The following is an 18,728-nucleotide window of genomic DNA, read 5'->3' on the forward strand; positions in this document are numbered from 1 at the left end:
TTCTTACCTCCAACTCCTCCTCGTGTCTTAGACTCTGCCACAGTTTCCTTTTATTCCCAGCGTTTCCCATCATTGTAATTTCTACTTTTCTTTATACCAGTGTTCACTTGTGTTTGCCTTAGCATCTGAGCCAGAGCTAATACATGCTTTTTAGACCTACCTGCAGCTGTCTTTTGAGCTGCTGCATGAGCCACACAGAACAGAGAAGTCCTAAATATCTCAGCCTTTTTTTCTGCAGGAATAGCAGTAGGTCCAGTTTCTATCTAGTCACCAACTTCTGTCTTGTTACCAATTTAAATCAGTTAGCTATTACTTCTTTACTTATGAATGTAACAGGTTAAAGGAAAAGTACTTGCAAATTGAGTCTGTAACAAGTTCTAAAATGACCTCGAAAAGTTTAACCATAGCTTGGAAACAAAAAGGAAGTCTTAGAAGGATTTTCTTTGAGAATAGTACTTTTGTTAATTGTGTCCTATTCATATTTCCACCTCTGACAAATACATAGTTACACACAGCACAATTTTTAAAGGTGTCTTAAGGCTTTCTCTTTTGTGAAGGCATTATGATAAACAAGCTAATATATAATCCTGTTAAAAAATATAATGAATGACTTCATTGTGCAGCTTACTTGATTTATTCAGGCAAATTTGGAAGGAAATAAATGGCCAGATTTTTTGAAATGTAGCTGTTAAACAATATTTAACTGTGTTCCAAATCTGATATTTTTTAAAGGGTACCTCAATAAAAGAATAAGGTTAAAATAGCCCATGAAAACAAGAGAAATTCTTCCTGATGTAAAAAACTGTATGGCTTTTTCTTTTATTACATTGTTGCTTTTAGTAGACCTGCTGTCTGAATGTTGTTTGCAAGCAGAATTTCTCCTTGAAGCTTAGGGCGGAGAATGGTGATACGCGGAAGGTCACTAAAGAACTAATAGGCAGGTTCTGCATTAACTTTCATTTAGAGCCTGTTCAGTCTAGACAGTCTTGCAGTCACTAAGTTACTGAGTGTAACTTAGTGTTACTGAGTGTATTCAGGGCTGAACAGATCCCTCAGCCATGAAAGAGGAGAGTTGCTTTCTTAAGATAAGGGTGGGGTTTTTAAGCATTTAGATAAAGGAGGAGTCACCTTTGGTGTTTGGATGAACAGGCACAAAACACTTGCAATCTGATAATGTGTTAGCTTTTCTCAGGGCCTGACATACTGATTCAGAGCACAGTGCCAAGTGCTGCCTTTTCCAGAGAGAATAGAATCCTCCTGGTTCTCTAAAGCATGTGCAGTGTCATAAAACTATCATAAATTCCAGATGTCTTCAAAGCATAAAGTAATTCCATCTAGCTGTTAATGGAGCATTTACCCTGGCTGGATTTCAGCTACTTTCATTTTGACTATGCAACTAATAAAAATACAAAAAAGGATGTAAACATGCATGTTGCATGTTACAAAGGGGACTAATAAACAGGATATGCACATCCTTACCCATTCTTATCTGTAGCAGTATTTTAATTTAGTTTCCAGTTTTTGTCAGCATTCTGAGAGATAATTCACTTCCAAAATTCTGAAACCAAAAATCAATTGTTCCAAGATAGCAGCAAGAATAGACTAAATTAGTGGGTTTTAACTTTTATACTTTCCACACTTCCTAATCATAGATACACTGGAGGACCTTGTGGTACCTGTCCTCTAATTCATGCAATGCTGGTTTTTTTCTGGAAAGACCACCTAATTTTTACTTCATGTAACTCCAAAGCTACATGTTTTGCTAAAACTTTAAAACTTATGATCTACATGGCAACAATAAACAATAAAATTGTTAGTGACTGAGCAATGTGATCAGATAGGAATGTATGTGTATCTAATGCTATGCTGAATGCACTTTGAAATCAAGCAATGGTTTCATTTGCACTCAGGTAATAAATGTTGAATAACAAAACTAAAGTTAAAAGATGGTTTGGGTTGCCTTTTTTTAAAAGCCTGTTCTTACATACACATATTTCTAACAACACTGAGTAAGATCATATTCTACTCCAAGTATCTTACTGTTTTTCTTAAAAAGCACTAAAAGAGGCCAAGAGTGTGTGCTTATGTCAGCCTGTGTTCAAGTAATGACTCCATGGTGTGCATGATGTCCCTGGTGCTGTCTGGTTGATTCATCAAAGTAGTTAGGCTGCCAAAACACTTCTCTCCTTGGTTTAAGCTCTGATGCTTTAGCCAAAAATTGTTGAGTTAAGGAAGGACATGCTTCCTTTTTCTGTTTGGATTGAATTCTAATACGAGAGAAATGTCAACTAGTTAGACTTAATTATGACAATATTTAGAATAAATTATGAAGCTGTCTGTATCTCTGTAAGCGCTTCACATGTTAATGTCTGAAGCTATTATTGTGGTCTTTCGAGTATGACCACTCCTTTTATTGTTGTTTTTTTTGTGCCAAAACTGAAAAGTAACATGTCTTTGGAGTGGAAAGAAGCTTTAACAGTCAATATTTAAGGGTTTTGATAGTTTGCATTCACCATTTACTGCCTTTTCAAAAGCTGGGGTTGAAGAGATAGTAGTTGGGACTGCTCTTTATCACAGAAATACTTCTACATTCTTTCCTACTGCTAGAAGTACAGATAGCCTCAGCTTAAATCCATGGTTTGGGAATCATTGAATCCTGATTCAGTGGAGTGTAGATAGCAGTTGTTTTGTAGTTTTATTTTTGTAATTTTTAATGGATACTCTTGTGTGTGTGTATATGTCTTTAAAAGTTTTTTAGTAGTAATTTTCTGCCATGTGAAGAAGCCTGCCAAGGTCTGTACAATTAAACCTCAAATCTTGTTTTAATGGTTTTAATATATTATAGTACCAAATCATATCAATGCTTTTGCTTTCTCAGCCTGCTTATTTTGTTAACCAGTACAACAGAGACATAGACACATGTTTTTATTTTCTCCACGTCCTAACTCATTTCTGAGCCAAACTGAGTTAAGATGTGGGAACCTCTCCTCCTTGTGCAGAGCAAGGGATGGACAAATAGCTGCTAGGCAGTATGTGGCTCTGCTCAGATTGTAATATACATAGTTCAGGGAAATTGAAGACAGCTGTGGCAGTGTCTGCTGAAGTGATAGTTCACATAGCTTTGTTCTTTGTTTGGAACTGTAAGTTAGAAACCACATTTTCTGTAGTTGGGTTTTTTTGATGTTTGCAGGATTTAGCTGTGGAGTTTTTGGGTTGGAGCAAGAGTTGACTCACTGGGTTACAACAGTTAATAGTTGTTTCTTGCCTTTTTTTAAAAAAAAAGGGGGTATTTTCACTGACTGTAGAAGACCCTCAGTTAATTCAGGATCATTGCAAAAAGCAAGAGGAAACAATTTCAAAATTAGCACTACACTGGTTAAAAACACTTTAAAATTATGAATTCTAGAAAAGCCATAGGTTGCGAGAGACCTTGGGTTGATGTTATACAGAGCCCTGTTAAGCAGTCTAGAATGTTTCTACTGCGGGAGATTCTTCCACTCTCTGGGCAGACTATTACAATGCTTTATAGTTTCACAGTGAAGACTTTTTTATTATATGTGGACAGAAATTCCAGAATTTTCCAGGAAAAAAATTATTCCTGTTGCATCTTGTCTTGTCACCATGTGTCCTCTTGAAAAGAGTACCTCTACCTCCTCTATAACTGCCTTTTAGGCATTGGAATATTCTGATTACAACTGTCCTAAATCTTCATTAGGCTGAATAAACCAAATTCCATCTCCCTTTCTTCATTTGTTGAGTTCTCTGACTAGCTAATGATCTTGATAACTCTGCTGGACCCGTTTTTTATTCTTCAGTGACTATTTTAAACTGGGGGGACCAAAGCTTTATGCGGTATTTGAGGTGTAGACTGACCAGGGTCCAGTAAAATGTAAGAATCCCAGCCCTCCTTCTGCTGGCTGTTCTTTTAGTGGCGCCCTCAGGATACAGTTTGCCTTCTTTACTGCAAGGATGCACTTCTGATTCATGTTCAAATCCAGTTCATTTACTGTATAACCACTATTGTATTTCAGCCTACCCTGATGGATTTTTTTTTCCAGTTGTTGTTCCCATTACATTTCAGCCTTGTTTCAGAAAGAATCTTCTTACTCTTTCTTAATACGTAGCTTAAGGGGCTACTCATTTCATGGTGACTGCTCCTACTCTGCACTTTGCAATTTAGTAGGAGCTTGAGTCATGCTTGAAATGTTTGTTGGTTGTGGATCCACGAGGGTGTTGCCTACCATCTTTTTCTCTTCTCTTTGTCATGGCTGTAGAATGGAATATAGCATTTGGTCTGTTTGGTTATGTAAAATGTGATCTTCTTATGCTCTTGCCTCTAGAACTAAAGTCTTACAAATGTTTGACTGTTTTTTATTCCTGATTGGAAAGTGTCTTCCACAGATCTTCTTATGACAACAGCCACTTGCTCAACTCCTTTTGTTAGAATTGCCTTTTTAAAAACCATCTTTCCCATGTACAATAAGTGACTTCACTCCCCCCTTAAGTATTAAACATTGACAAGTATTGATAACTCTCCTTCCAGTTCACCTATCTCTAGAAAGGGTTATTCCTCGTTTGACAATTTATCTGAAAGTATGTCCTTCCATTGCTTTAATTCTTTGTGGTCTGAAATGGCTTGAAGAAAACCTCCAGATTAGAGTCCAGCAGAATTCTCTTAATAGAGCCAATTACTTAATAAAAGCAGTAAAGAAGAAATTATGTCAGAGATTTTAGGCTGATGTTCTGTTTACCGTCAATTCTTTGAGAAATAAGAGCTTAATGCAAGATTGATTTCATTATACTGCCCAGGCTTTTTCAGAAAACCACAAGTAGTTAAAAGCATTTGGGAAATGAAATTGTGCTGTATTTAAATGTGCCAGTTTTGTGCTCAAAGCCCTCCATAAAAAAATAAATTTTCAGTTTAAATTACAATCTGTCCAGTTTCTAGATTTGTTTTTTAGTGTCTGACCAATATTATACTTTTTTTAGTCTGAGAGGTAATAATAATTCATAATGCTCAGAGCAATTGGAAACAGAAACCAGTCCCTTTTAATTGTTTCCTTCCGTTGTATTTAAGTCGTCTTCTCTGGATACATTAAGATTCTTGGATGATGGGTTTGTTTTCTGCTTGTTGTCTTAATAATAAAAGCTGGAACCTCCAAGAAAATTTAGGAAAACAGGGTATTCCAACCTCTTTTTTGAGAAACAACCAAATTCGTAGGTTAACTTTATAAAGTGGCCCTTTTCCCCAGTGTTTATATTCAAAATTCAACATTGTATGGATACTACTAATATTTGAAGTGGTTTTGAGGTTTTTCTTGGGTTTTTTAAGTTTTTTTTAGTTTATACAACCGTAACATTTGAGGGAAGATGACTTTCTCTTGGTTTAGCTTAATCTGTCATTTTTATCACAACTTTATCCTGTTTTTCTTGCTCACGTGTGGGGATGAGGGAATATATTTACAAAAATATAAAAAAGGTCTCTAGATTTTAGAAGTAAGCAATCCTGCTGGTTTTTACATCAAGTGAAGAGTTGTCTTCAGCCCCAGTAGTTCTGTAGGTCTGGTTTTTAGTGCATCCAGTCTGTTTTGATACCTTGCAATGTTTTTCTTCATATATTCTGAGCACAAGTCTTCCTTCTTCATCCACAGTGTCAAACCTCAGGTGTAGTTTTGATGATCTCACCCAAATCATTGCAGCATCCTGTTTTCTGATTTTGCTGATTGCATTCTTACCTGTTGATGTCCATCCCGACAGTTCTAAAGATCACTATTCCAGCTCATTGCTTTAACAGCATTATATTGGTTGCTTCTCCTTTCTCTGTGCTCATTTCCAATAGAAGCTATTGTTATCATGTTGCAGCTGTGTGCCCTCCCATCCCTCTTTCTGTACCAAGATCTCATCTGTGCTTCAGTGATGCTGGTGTTTAGGCTCAAGCTGTTACTAAAGTTTCCAATAAATAAATAACCTGGGAGAGAAAAAAACATTGTAAGCTTTGTGAGACAAGGTACTATCAAGCTTCATTTTATTTGTAGTGACTGGTGACTGGCTTTAATGGACTCATGGTTTATGGTAAATGGAATATATGCTGCAATAATACCAATTCAACAGGTACTTGTTGAAGCAGTATTCAACATTAATTCACTAGATTGGAAATTGGTGGGTTAAAAACTTTTAAAGAGGCTCAGCAATGCTTCAGCATTCCTCCTTACTGTAACAAGGAATGTCATATCTATCCTTGTAGTCTTGAGACTTAAAAATTTGCTGATGCTCTCCAGTAGCTTTAACTAGTATGATTTTAGTATTTCTTTATAGTTGGCTCAATGCATGCCTTTACATCTGAGCAGATCTGTGTTTAATTTAGCTGTGACAATGCCAACGGACATCTTTCTCCTCCATTTCCCACATCACTTGCCCATCCTGGGGTAGGAGGGAGGCTCTTTCAGCCAAGGGGTGAAAGCCAGCATCGAAGTTTTTTTCTCCCTCAGTAGGTTGTATAGCAAAGGAAACATGGCCATTCACATCTGATTTCTTTCTGACTAGCTTGCCACAGCTGACTGGGACAAGAAAAAGCCCCTCTCCCTACCTTTATCCATCCTAGTGGTCCAGATGTGATCGCAGGCATTATTGGTTACAGGCTAGGGAGAGAGAATTTTTGGAAAAGTTACTTTGTAAACAGGAACAAGTAGGAATTTACTGACTCTAAAAATTTAGTATTTTTCCCCTTTTTTTCCTTAAAGCCTTGTACTGTGTTGTGTTTGTTTGCCTATTTAAGTAACACTGAAAAACTTTTAACCAAGCATTAATTTAAACCCAATTTCCTGTCTCTCTTGAGGAGAAAGGAGGGAGAGCTGCTTTTTTTTTTTTTCCTTTTGCTGTTACATTTTCCCATCCCTGTGGCTGGAGGAAGCTGTGTGAAGAACACGTTCCCACAGACTGGGGGTCTCCAACAATGACATTTCCGTCTGCAGGCAGGCAGCAGTACGGCCGGCGAGGCTCAGACCACTGCCCTGGGCATTGTGAGCTTTAGCACGTAGGCTTGAACCTGTATTTGGTGGACTTTGTATAAAAAGTGCTAAAGCTGAGCAGGAAATGGAGACATTCTTGAGTTCTGTTTTTTCCCTCTGTTGTTTTCCATTTGTAATCCAAATCATTGCTTTGACAAGAAATACAACTGCCTTGGTTCTCAGCCAGCATGGCACAGTAACACCAACTCTGGGTGGGGTTTTCTGCATTAGGAGTGTAGAGTTCTTGTGTCTTGTCAAAGACAGGTGATGATGATTAAATGGCTCTCAGATGAATGGTTGACTTGTGTCATTGCGTTTCTGCAATTCTGTGGCTGGAGGTTGTAGTTCCTGCTACATAAAAAACTGAATAGGGGAGCTAGTTAGTGTCTGCTTACGCCCAGCTGAGTTAGATGTTAAAAAAAATAGTTATATTTCTCCATAAAAGTCTGAAAGGTAAACTGTGAGTTGTTATTACTGGTTGTTTCTCAGTTAAAGTTTAAACAGACTGCTGTCCACTTAGCCTCATTACCACTGTTTGACTGCCAACAGGCAAAAGCATACAGTAATTTAGTAGGTCACAGAGGCATCTTCTTCAGAACTCTTCTGGTCTGGGATGACTTTTTACAATCATGAACACAGTCCTGGGAGGTGTGTTTTACCAGTGCCACTGAGTTTTCTGCTGGAACTGAATAATGAAGAGTGCAGGATTGCAGTAATTGACTTTCTTGTCACTACATTTTTTTTGTTGATCTCTGTAGTAGTGCATTTTGGTTTCTTACCACAGAACTTCAGTATTAGATTGTTCGCTTTCTCTGCTGATTTCTTCAAAGGTATTTGAAAGAACCAAGCAACCAAACAAACCCCACAACTTTTGCATTGGTAGAACTAATACTTGCTAGGTTATGATTTTAATGTTGTTTCTGTTTTTTTCCCCTTCAAGAATATCGACATAACAAACTTCAGCAGTAGCTGGAATGATGGTTTGGCTTTCTGTGCAGTCCTCCATACTTACCTCCCAGCCCATATTCCCTATCAAGAACTAAATAGCCAGGACAAGGTAAGATATTAAAAATCCAATTCCTGGGACTGTGAGATGGTATTGTTAATGAGGGTTAATAAAGAAGAATTACCAAATTTGAGTTTTCAAAAAAACAATGTTACTAGGGTTCGTAATTGAAACACTTCAAACTACCTTGATGCTATTCTTGTTATAAGCTTTTACTGTTACGGGAACAGTAGGTTAAACAAAACTTTGGAACAGATATAACAAACAAACATAAAAAGTTCATAAATTTAATGAGTCTGAGGCATTTTATTTAACCCAAACACTTGGAAAGTGTTTTCAGCTCAGGTTTTTGAAGCAAGGAGAGCCTAAGCTTAAAGATTTTAAATCCATCAAATTTGATTTTTGACATGTTTTGTTCATCTCTTTCAATATCACAAGGATGTTGTTTCATCCTACTTTCTCATACCCATTAGTGAATGTAATACTCTTCTCAAGTGATAGTATCAAATAAAGGTAAACTAGAAGATGTCAAGACTGCAGGTGTCTGTGTTCTAGTGCATTACAGTTAGTACCTAATGGTGTGTTATCTGGAGATGTATTATTAATGATAATGCATCCTAAAAAAATACAAGAATACTAACACATGAAAATATTTATGCTTTTTCAAGAATCAATAATCTCTTCTTTAGCATTTTTAGCTTATTCTTCACTGGCAGTAATTTTTCAGCCCTGTCTTCTGAATGAGGAATTAATACAGATTTTCCATTTTCAAATAACAAACTCCATTTGAAGCAAAAGTAGCAGTATTACTATGAACGTTTGTAACACCACTTTATTATGCTTTAAGGAATACTTCCTTGGCTTCTAACATGTTTTTATGTTATGTTCTAACAGAGAAGAAATTTCACTTTGGCTTTTCAGGCAGCTGAAAGTGTTGGCATCAAATCTACTCTGGTAAGTTTTAAATGCATACTGAATGAAGGATGGCCCATTTATAGAAATCAAATTATTCTGGTTTGTACTTTTGAAACATTTTATTGCTTTATACTTAAAAATAGTAGCAGATGAACTCAGCTAGTGGTTATTGCTCCTGTGTCATAGTTGGGTGAAAAACATAAAAGATACTCCCTATCCCAGTGGCTTTGTTTAATAGTCCCACTGTCATCAATAACTTAAGCTTTACATGGTTTTTGCATTAAATAGTGGCTGAGAAACAGACCTGTAGTCCAAAAACAGCTGCAGCAAAAGCAGCTGATAGCAAAAAAAAGCTGATAAACTATAGCATATAAACTCTTGAGGTATAAAAGGAAGATTCACCAAAACTCATCTCTAAGTATCATAAGAAATAATACTAAAGGCAATGTATTTGAGTAATAGTTACATGATACAGTCTTCAAGAATTCATTAATTCTCTCCTGTCTCTGACCTACTTTCAAATTATTTGTCTTTTTTGGGATTCTGGGGGTAGAAATCAAGCTATGTAATTTGTTCTTTTAGCCAGTGTAATGTGAAAGTCAGAATTTACTTCTCAAGTTTAGACTTTTAATTTTTCATCATTGTAAATAATTGGGAGCTTTTGTAAAAAATATTGTTTATAATAAGCTTTCTTATACAAATTGAAGCTTAAAAGAATTAGTTTTCAACAGTGTAGTACTAGACAGTACTAGGCTTCATCAGTACTAGAAAAGGAAGCTATCTGAAGGTATGAATTTTGGGAGCCTCCCAACTAAAATTGCCAGTATCAGAAGTGATACTGAACTGATAGTTCTGTAACCTAAATTCTAACAGAGCTGCCATAGTTGGCAACTAATAATACAACAAAGTCACCCATCTTTAAAGGTAACACTTGCCTTGATCCTTATCAGTGCTTTTGCCCCCCAAGGTTGTAGTTGCTGACAATGGCAGTGCAACTGTTGGGCTTTCATACTTAGGCAATGTCAGTGATTTGAAACATGGAAGTTTCTTACAAAGTGCTGATGTAAGAACTAGATTGTGGAAAATAACTGCCGCAGTTCTTGCATAATTCATCTTCAGTCTAAATGTTTACTGTCTATCCTTTCATTTTGTCATGTACATAATTACAGATGCTCTAAAAAGGCAAAGCGAATAGAATTAAATCTTCTAAGTGGAAATTATATCCATCATAAGGATTTAGTTTCTTTTTCATACCTACATATGCAGTGTGTACCATGTATATTTGTGGATTTTTTGTTTTTCTTTGTCGATGGGTGAAGGGTGAAAAAGTGTGTGAAAACTTATGTATCTAAATAGTAGTGGTAATGTAAGGGGAAGTTATTTGCTTCCTGAGTAAGAAAGTGTTTAGTTACTTCCATGTGGAAAATAACTGCTTTCTGTTTCTGAGCTCTGGAGGTTCCTGGACCCAAACGTAACAAACCAGAACCTTACAGTAAACAAAAATTGTTAGAAGCTACATCACTGTTTTCCCTTGTACATGTGCTGAAAAGGATAGATCAGGCTTTGTTTATGCTGCTCATTTACTGACAGTCTGGTGGACTGTTACTATGAAACATGTATTAACTGGCCAGTCAGTTAAACATGAGCCCATGTGTCATGGATATACCCACATTGGTAGGCAACTTTCTTCTTCCTTGCATCACTACTCAAAAATACACCTAAAGTAATCAAAAGTTCAGTAGTCTGCAGTAAAAAGGGATTAAATTCTTTTTTGGAGACTCTTACCCTGATAGGAACTTTAGTTTCAGTTAATATCTGAGCCTTGATTCTATGCTCACAGTTTCTGTGTAGGTTGCATTCACTTGGAGGCTGGTGTAGGGGGTATGTGAACACTAAAGTCTTGACTACTGTATTGTTGTACGAAGTGGGGGACAACTCCTGCATGCACAGCATTAGACATTTCAATCTTAAGTCAACAAAATATCTATTTACAGGTACACTATTCATAGCTGTTTACCTTTTCTTAGCATTACAAAGATATATGGAAGAAAACAGAGCTTTCTTCATCAGTGCTTTAAATTGTGGAGACTTGACAGATCTACCATTTGCAGGAATTTGTAAAAACTCTATCACATAACTCTCAAGGTTGTCATTCCTGGGTTTGACCAATGTGTTTTCTGTGACAGGACATCAATGAAATGGTGCGAACTGAGCGTCCAGACTGGCAGAATGTCATGCTGTATGTTACAGCAATTTACAAATACTTTGAAACCTGAAACCCTAATAATTCAACAGATCCATGGGATAGAACCAACATGAGTTACCAGATGGAAACCTTACTGAATGCTAATCCCTGTTTCACTGAAAACTGGCAACATTTGAGTCCCCTCAAACTTCAGTGATGCTATCCTGGATTGCCTCAGAATGCTTCAGCTACTAAGCCTGGAAATAAGTGTTTAAAAGCAAGAACTTGTTGCCACAGTGCTTGGAATAACCCGAGTTGTTAAGCTATTCACATTAATTATGTAGCCTAAAGGGCCTGGACTACTTATGTGCTGCCTTTCCAGCCAGACTTCCTGGAGCTTTCTTTCTTAGGAGAGTGAGATGAATGGATCCTATAGCATATAGCAAAGATAAAGCTTTGAGAAGGAAAAGGATAACATGGCATCATATTCCTGAACTTTCTGTAGCATCTTGATACCGCAGAGTCTGAATATTCTGTCCACAGCATATGGCACCCCAATACAGTAGAGTTCTTGATGGTAATTTAATTATTGCCTTTACAGCTATTTTCCCTCCTTTTAAATGTGCACAATACTCTAGGAAAACATGCTTTTATTCCTAATGACAAATTGAGTGGAAAAGTGCTCTCAATACCTCGAAAAATTTGGCACAGAACTCTTCATTCTAAAGCTTCATTATAAGCCTACCTCTGTCACAGCTACGTGGCTTCCAACTTTATGGATTATAAGGACTAGCACACACAGCTCCTGGTTTTCCGGGTATGCTGTATTTCAAGGAATCTTTCCAAACTCCCTGTGCTTCCATTATAACAGAAATGAAACAATAATTAACCCTTGCATGGCTTCTTCTTTCCACTATTTCTCCTTTGTCTGTGTAGCACACACAGCTACCCCAGGCTTTACAGCAATATGAACATACATCATGGATTTCTGTGATAGAATTTTGGAACTGGGATAGCATTTCTCTGAAGAGAAGATATTTTCCATAAGATGTAACAATGAAGTAGTTTGTCTCAAAATTCATCTTTGCCATCTTTTCTGTGTGTTTTTCGTCGATCTTGCACATCCTCATCTGTCTGACAGAAGGTGAGACATTCTCTGACAAGAACTATGGAGGAACTGATGTAATGCATATACACCCAGTAGTCTTGATTATTGCGTGGAAATGACTCACTGTCACAAGGAAGGAACTGAGAAACTTTCGTCTGCTCAACTTCTATTTTCCTAAAATGTACCTGAATTCATGTAACAGTTCTCGGGCAAAAGAGTTCAAGTAAGTGCCTTAGTGATCATTGAATTGATAAATACTGGCACTTCAGGGCCTGTGTGGAATGTTAATAGCTCAGAATGATTTCATATATCCATTTGTAATAAGCTGTTTGTTGTAATCTTGTTTGTCAAATCAAGGGAAGACTTCACTCTGTCATTGCTTCTGCCTCTTATTTTTCTGAATACTTATCAGCAATTAATCCACAGTTGAACATCTCTCATTAATATTGAGCAGAAGCCTACTTTAGAAGCGAGTTCTGTAACAACTGCTATTTATAAGCACATGCTCTTTCAACACAGTAACCCTGTTACAAAGAAAATTAATCTGCCATTCCTGTGGTGCTCTTATGACTGTTAAGGATGTTAGCGCAGTGAATGCAACTGTGCTTGGCATCTGTGAAACTTCATCATGGTATAAAAGCACAGATTTAACTCAATATTATTGCCAAATCCAAAAATCTATCACCTGAAGAACAGCCCATGTGAAGAGTAACAATTCAGCATGTCTCTAGCAGCTAGTATTGTATAAAAATATGTGCTTACACTGATATGTGCCTGTGAAAATTATGAAAACTTGCAACATAACTGCTTAATCCATGCTGAAGGACTTGGGAGAAGTTTTCAGAGCAGCAGGGTCTCATACGCACTTAGAGTTGTTTAGTACCCTAAAAGTAGCTAGATACCCCGAGATGATTCATTAGTGCATTTCAAGAGCAAATGTAAAGTCAATTGTTGCAAGAGAGGCTTCAAGAGAAAAATCTTCATTAACAGATTTTAATAAAAGTCTGAAATGCAAATTCCTCTCCCATATATGTCTTCAAAAATTGTTACTTTATTTCTTCCTCTTATTGGAAATGCATATTATTGCTGTCTCACAGTCCATCTCCTACCAATAAATTCTAGGTTTTGACCATTTGAGTTCAAAAAAACTTTCTGTTCATCCTCTGGACAGACTTCCTTATCTCTGTGGTTGTCTTATTCATTGCTTTTGATTTGAAGAAAGTATTTTTCTAATGAAAAAGGAGAGCATTTCTTGGTCTAAATTCACTCGTGACCTGTTTTCTTAAGGTAATTGGAGCTTTAAGCTGAATTTTTCCTTTCTAATGGTCAACTTCATTTACCTGGTATGCTCTATTAGTCCTTAAATGAAACAACACGAATAGTGTCACGATTTGTAAAAGGGGAAGTCACATTTCCCAGATACTTTCTGTTAAAAAGATGAATTGCTAGTCTTCACATGGAGAGAAGAAAAAGAATTAAAAACATTACCTTGTTTTCAACTTCAGAGCTCTGTAAACTTCTTGGTGTCATTTGTCTGATAAGCCTCTGTAAAGAAGTATTTGGCTTCATGAAAATTGTTTTCTACAATGATATATCTGAGCCTTTACATAGAAGGTGCTGCACAGCTGCTGTCCAAGTGGAAATAATGAAGCAATGGGAGATCCAAAACAAGCATTCTGCTGCACTCTACAACATTCCTTTTCTGAAGGCCCAAACTGCATTCAGTTTTTCAAGAGGAAGAATAGCTGTAGTCCTTCTGGACATGATGGTACTGTTCTTTTTGGTTCCTACTCATAGTTAATCCTGAAACAGCATGGGGTTTTTTATACATCTGAAGTGTAAGTTTATGCTGATTTGCTTCCCTTTCTTTCTAACCCAGAAAATATTTCTGAATGTACTAAAAAAGGACAAATATTTTATCATCAATTTATGTTATTGCATTTTAATATGTGCCTTGTAAATGCCTGTGCTGTAGCATATCAGGGTTATTCATTGCCAGCTGTAGGGGTGGGGTGGGCAACAAAATTGAGCATATTGCTGCAGATACAGCTATATCATCTTTTGATCCTGTTTACTGAAACACTTCCATAGACCAGAGAGGTCAGTTCACAGCCAAATGTGGATTTGGTTTGGCTAGTTGTCATCCTCATGCAAGATCATTAGGAGCAAATTGAATGAACGTTTGTGGGATTTTCTTTACCAATGAAGAATGGGTGGGAGGAAAAACTTAATTTTGGTTATTCAGGAAAATTCTGTTGGAAAAGTTTTGGTTTGGTATATCTAACAGTGACAGAACTGGTATGACTTCAGAGTGGATTACATTTGATTTGGTTTTCAGTTGGTTTTGTTTGATCCAGTTTGATTTGGTTGTCTATTTAAATAGAAACACTAGTTTGGTATCTCTGGCCCTCATAAAGACCTCTCATTCTTATGCCTCTGAAAAATGGTGAGTGAAATTTTCCCTTTGTAACTTGTATTTCTGGATTGTTATCCAGAATATTGTATTCAGTTACAGCATATTCTTATTTTAAATTATTTTTTTTCTCTTTTGCATGAAAAATATTCCCAAATTTACATGTAGCATTTCTAATATTTTTTATCTCCAATTTTGTAAAATATTCCCACTGTTTCTGTTTTTCTGTAAAGCCTATCATCATGCCCAAGCTAAATGAACTTAGCTTTAATGTGTTGGTGTAAACTCACATTAATATCACTGGCAGCAGTTGTATTCTGGGTTTACATGCATAAGGAGAAATCACTTTGCCCGTTGCTGGCGGTACAATAGTTTGAAGTGCTGAGGGCCTGCCTTAAGAATTTTGTAGCTGTGCACACAGTTCTCATTGGTGTCTCATTTCTGTTAATGATATCAATGTTAAGTTTTTACCTATTCTTTTTTTCAGTTTCCTGATTCAACACTTGAGACATTTGGATTCTATTGCATCTTTTGCATCATCAAAAAATTACTTGTACTCAGTTCTCTCTGTTGCTGTACAGTTTTGGTCCAATGTACAAATTTCGTTATAGCTTTGTTTTAAACAAAATTATTTGCGAACTTCTAGGTGTTTTTCTTACTTTCTATGTTCTGCTTGTGACTGATTTGGAAACGCTATCTGGTTTCAGGTGGTACATGACTGTATCTTCCAAAGTTGCCCCCTCTGGACAGCTGGCATGAAGCTATGCACAGGCTAAAGTTAAGCCTTTAAAACTGTGTTCATGTGATTCATGTGAGGACTTCTTATTTGCCTCTTGCAACTAATACAATTACAGCTTAACTGCAGGCTGCATCAAGCAAGAGGTGATAAGGGGCTGAATTCTTCTGGGAAGGAATCCAGTTATACACCTTTACACTGTCTTTTTGTCTACTGTGAGTACTGCTCTTGCTGAGGTGGCTTAAGAGAGAGGATTTTAAAATACTAGTGTCCATGTACAGGCTGATTCGCCTGTATACTTTGGTTGTGGTCCTTCCCTTGACTTGGTAAATACTTATTCCTGGTTTATTTTTATGTTCTGCCAAACTCTATTTCTGGAATTCCTTCCGTTAAGCTAGCATTAGTATCTGAATGCTCAGTAATATTAATCACTTTGAAAAATGATGTGGAGAGAACTGGTATTGAAGTGCAGTTGTCATCTACCAGTTCCGGACATGCCATTGTGCCTTCCCAAGTGTAAAGTGTGTTCCTGTTGTGTTGATTGGCAAAACGTTTTAGAGCTGTTTAACTCTCCCATGACTTCCTTATCTCCCATACAGCCTGCATCATCCCAGGATGTCCATCAGGTGTTCTTGCCCCCAGGTTATTAACTCCTTAGATGAGTTAAGAGTTTACAGACATCTCTAATGTGTGTTTAATTGTCCTTGTTTAGAAAGGTGGCTCTCACGGTGTTTCTGCCTGCAAAGGAGAGTGGCTGGATGGGTTTTAAATTCCTGTCTGGCCTGCTGAGCATTCTCAGTCCTTCATTCATGTATGTTTTTTCTGTTGTATTCCCTGATTCCGATATCGGTGTTGTAGTACTCCTAATTGTCAAAGCCAAGATGTTAAGCATCTGGAATATGTAGCAACTATGCTTTTGCTAATTAATGTAAAGTAACTTAAAAGATCAAGGTTTGTACAGTTCTGATTTCTGTTAGCCTGTTGATACAAGTGTCCTTTCTTCTTTATGTATTTGTGCTTGCCAGTTGTTGGGATGCAGCACCCTTGCTCAGTTTGACGAGGCCTCTGTCTTCGTCTCCTTCGGTTAATTCATTCTGAAATAATAGGGTTATTTCCTCTACACTGAAAATTCAGTAAAACCTATGACTACAAGATTACTTCTTCCAACTGACATTAGCTTAACTTTTACTAATTTGGAATATTCTTTACCCTTATGCCACTGTCTGCCACAGAGTTGCCCATAAAATCCAGTCAGTTCCAGCAGGACTTGTGGATGCAAAACAGTAGGGTAAACTTTTGACAGAGTGTTATGGCAGCCTGATGCAGTTAAGCTGGTTTCATTTTAATCCCCTATTTTCAGGGGGTTTCAGTTTAGCCAAAATCCCTTACTCAAAGCTGAAATTTGTCACATTTGTTCTCCACTGGGAAGTATGCTTCTGTTTAATAATATTTTTATGAGATTGTATTTATGGAAGTGGAAAGAAAAATGTCATGAAGCTAGTTTTGTTGCACTTTTCTAAGGCTTTTGTATTTTGCATAGATTTCCAGAATATGAACAAGGTGTTTGGAGAAGTTAAGGCTTAAAACCTACTTTGCCCCATTATAGCTATGTATTACGTGCATTTTCATTCTAGTGATATGTGTATTATTTTAATTGCATGTAACTAGTGTATTTATATGGTAGTTAGGAAGCCCAGTGGACATTTCCTGCTGCAGAGGAGCCATTGGCAGTCCTGGTTCCACAGTTCATGAACTGACCTGTTTTGACAGTAGACTGCATTTGCAATAATGGAATAGTCATTTTTGTTTCTGGACTGTGTTTTCATAGCTGGGAAGAAAGAGGCTGCTCTTTTTTTGTCCCATTGTTGAAATTTCTCTGGAGGCTTTTACTGGTTTCCAATTATTGCATATGTTCCATTAGGATGATTACTTGGGAATCAGCTCGGTAAAGAGGGAACAAGTACATACTCAAGTAATTAATCCTTGTAACTTAACAACATTTCAGTTTGTTAGAAACTTTTTCTGTGTATTATAAGGTAAATTTTACTAATTTTAAGTAGCACTTTTAAACATATCTGAAGGGTTATTTTGAACAGAAATGTTTTTCCTGCATTTTATCTAATGGCAAGAAAGTATAATACTGCTAAACAAAGCATAGACTAATTAGCCTCCAGACTGTAAGTTCACTTTAGGTCAGTAATGATCAAGAGTTGTTCTATGTATATGAAATAAGTCAGTGATCCCACTTAATGTTGGACAACTCTCCAGATCAAAGACAGAAGGGCATTAATAGGTACCCTCCAACCCTTGGGTGAGGGTCATTTCAGTTCAGGTATGAGGCAGAATTAGCAGAACAGTGTGATTAATTTGGGCTTCATGAAAGAACAGAATTTTATTGATATCTCACTGTAACTTCACATCATTATGTTGGATAAGGAATAAGGACTAACCTTGTTTGAGATGACACTGCAGCCAGCAATAATATCTCTCAACTAGCTAGTTTAAACCTCATTTTCCGTGGCTTTTAAAAGTGATGTAGAACACAGTGAATCTTAAAAACTTTTCTTATCCATCCAGCTTTTCTGATTTGTATTGGCTTTAGAGTCCCTTGAAACACAACTGTAGACTTACCTAACATTACATTTATGGGTTTAGTAATTCTTGTTCTAGACAACAAGCGCTTTTTTCCAGAGCCCTTTCAAATGTTTTATACACACACATTGGCATATATGGACATTTTACATCTACAGAGAGGTTTTGCATAGATATATATCTACGTACATGTATACATGTTATACATGTATGTACATCTACAGGTTCTTAATAAAACTGAACATGTTTCAAGAAGTGCTTGCATCTTGAATACTTAGGCTGGTGTATTAGTGTGTATATGTAAAAAGTAAGGAGAAAAATACCAACATTTTGTTTGCTTCTAGTTAGAGCTGAGAAATACAGGTCTGAGGAAAATTTGGATGTATGTTCAAACTGTATTTCATCCTGCTTCTGGTTTGAAAGGCACAAGCTGTTCATCATTGGAACTTAAAAGGTCAGCAAGCATATTTTAAGCTAAACCTTTTGGAGGACCTAATATGCTTTTAGTTTGCAAGGACCACTAAAGATCTGGGCATTTACTTTCTCCATAATGTATTCTGTATAAGTATTTAGTATGTATGCCTTCAATTTGCCAATGTTGCCATGTTCTCTTCTTAATTATTCATGAAATAAAGATTGCAAATAGCAAAATGTGTGTTCATGTTTTCTTGAGTGGAGCTGCTACAAAAGGGAATATTTTAAGACTATTTCTGACACCATATTTTTTCAAGAGTAAATTTCTCAGGTAGTAGTTTGTGGAGTTTTA

The 18,728-nt window shown here is 36.7% G+C and overlaps 1 protein-coding gene across 4 annotated transcripts in view; it reads left to right on the forward strand.

The window, feature by feature from the left end:
* SPECC1L (sperm antigen with calponin homology and coiled-coil domains 1 like) overlaps window positions 1-18,613 on the forward strand; it is a 68,789-nt gene extending 50,176 nt beyond the window's left edge. For 3 of the 4 annotated variants that reach the window (XM_034068086.1, XM_005147786.4, XM_031047785.2), the window contains exons 14-16: window positions 7,948-8,064; window positions 8,908-8,967; window positions 11,115-18,613. In XM_034068086.1, the coding sequence (XP_033923977.1) occupies window positions 7,948-8,064; window positions 8,908-8,967; window positions 11,115-11,204 (267 nt within the window). In that variant the 3' untranslated portion in view covers window positions 11,205-18,613. The remainder of the gene's footprint in view (window positions 1-7,947; window positions 8,065-8,907; window positions 8,968-11,114) is intronic. The other variant, XR_004080391.2, reaches the window with a different exon arrangement.
* The last annotated feature ends 115 nt before the right edge of the window (window positions 18,614-18,728 follow it).

The sequence above is a fragment of the Melopsittacus undulatus genome, chromosome 12 (genome assembly GCF_012275295.1).
Source record: "Melopsittacus undulatus isolate bMelUnd1 chromosome 12, bMelUnd1.mat.Z, whole genome shotgun sequence".
NCBI classification, from domain to species: Eukaryota; Metazoa; Chordata; class Aves; order Psittaciformes; family Psittaculidae; genus Melopsittacus; species Melopsittacus undulatus.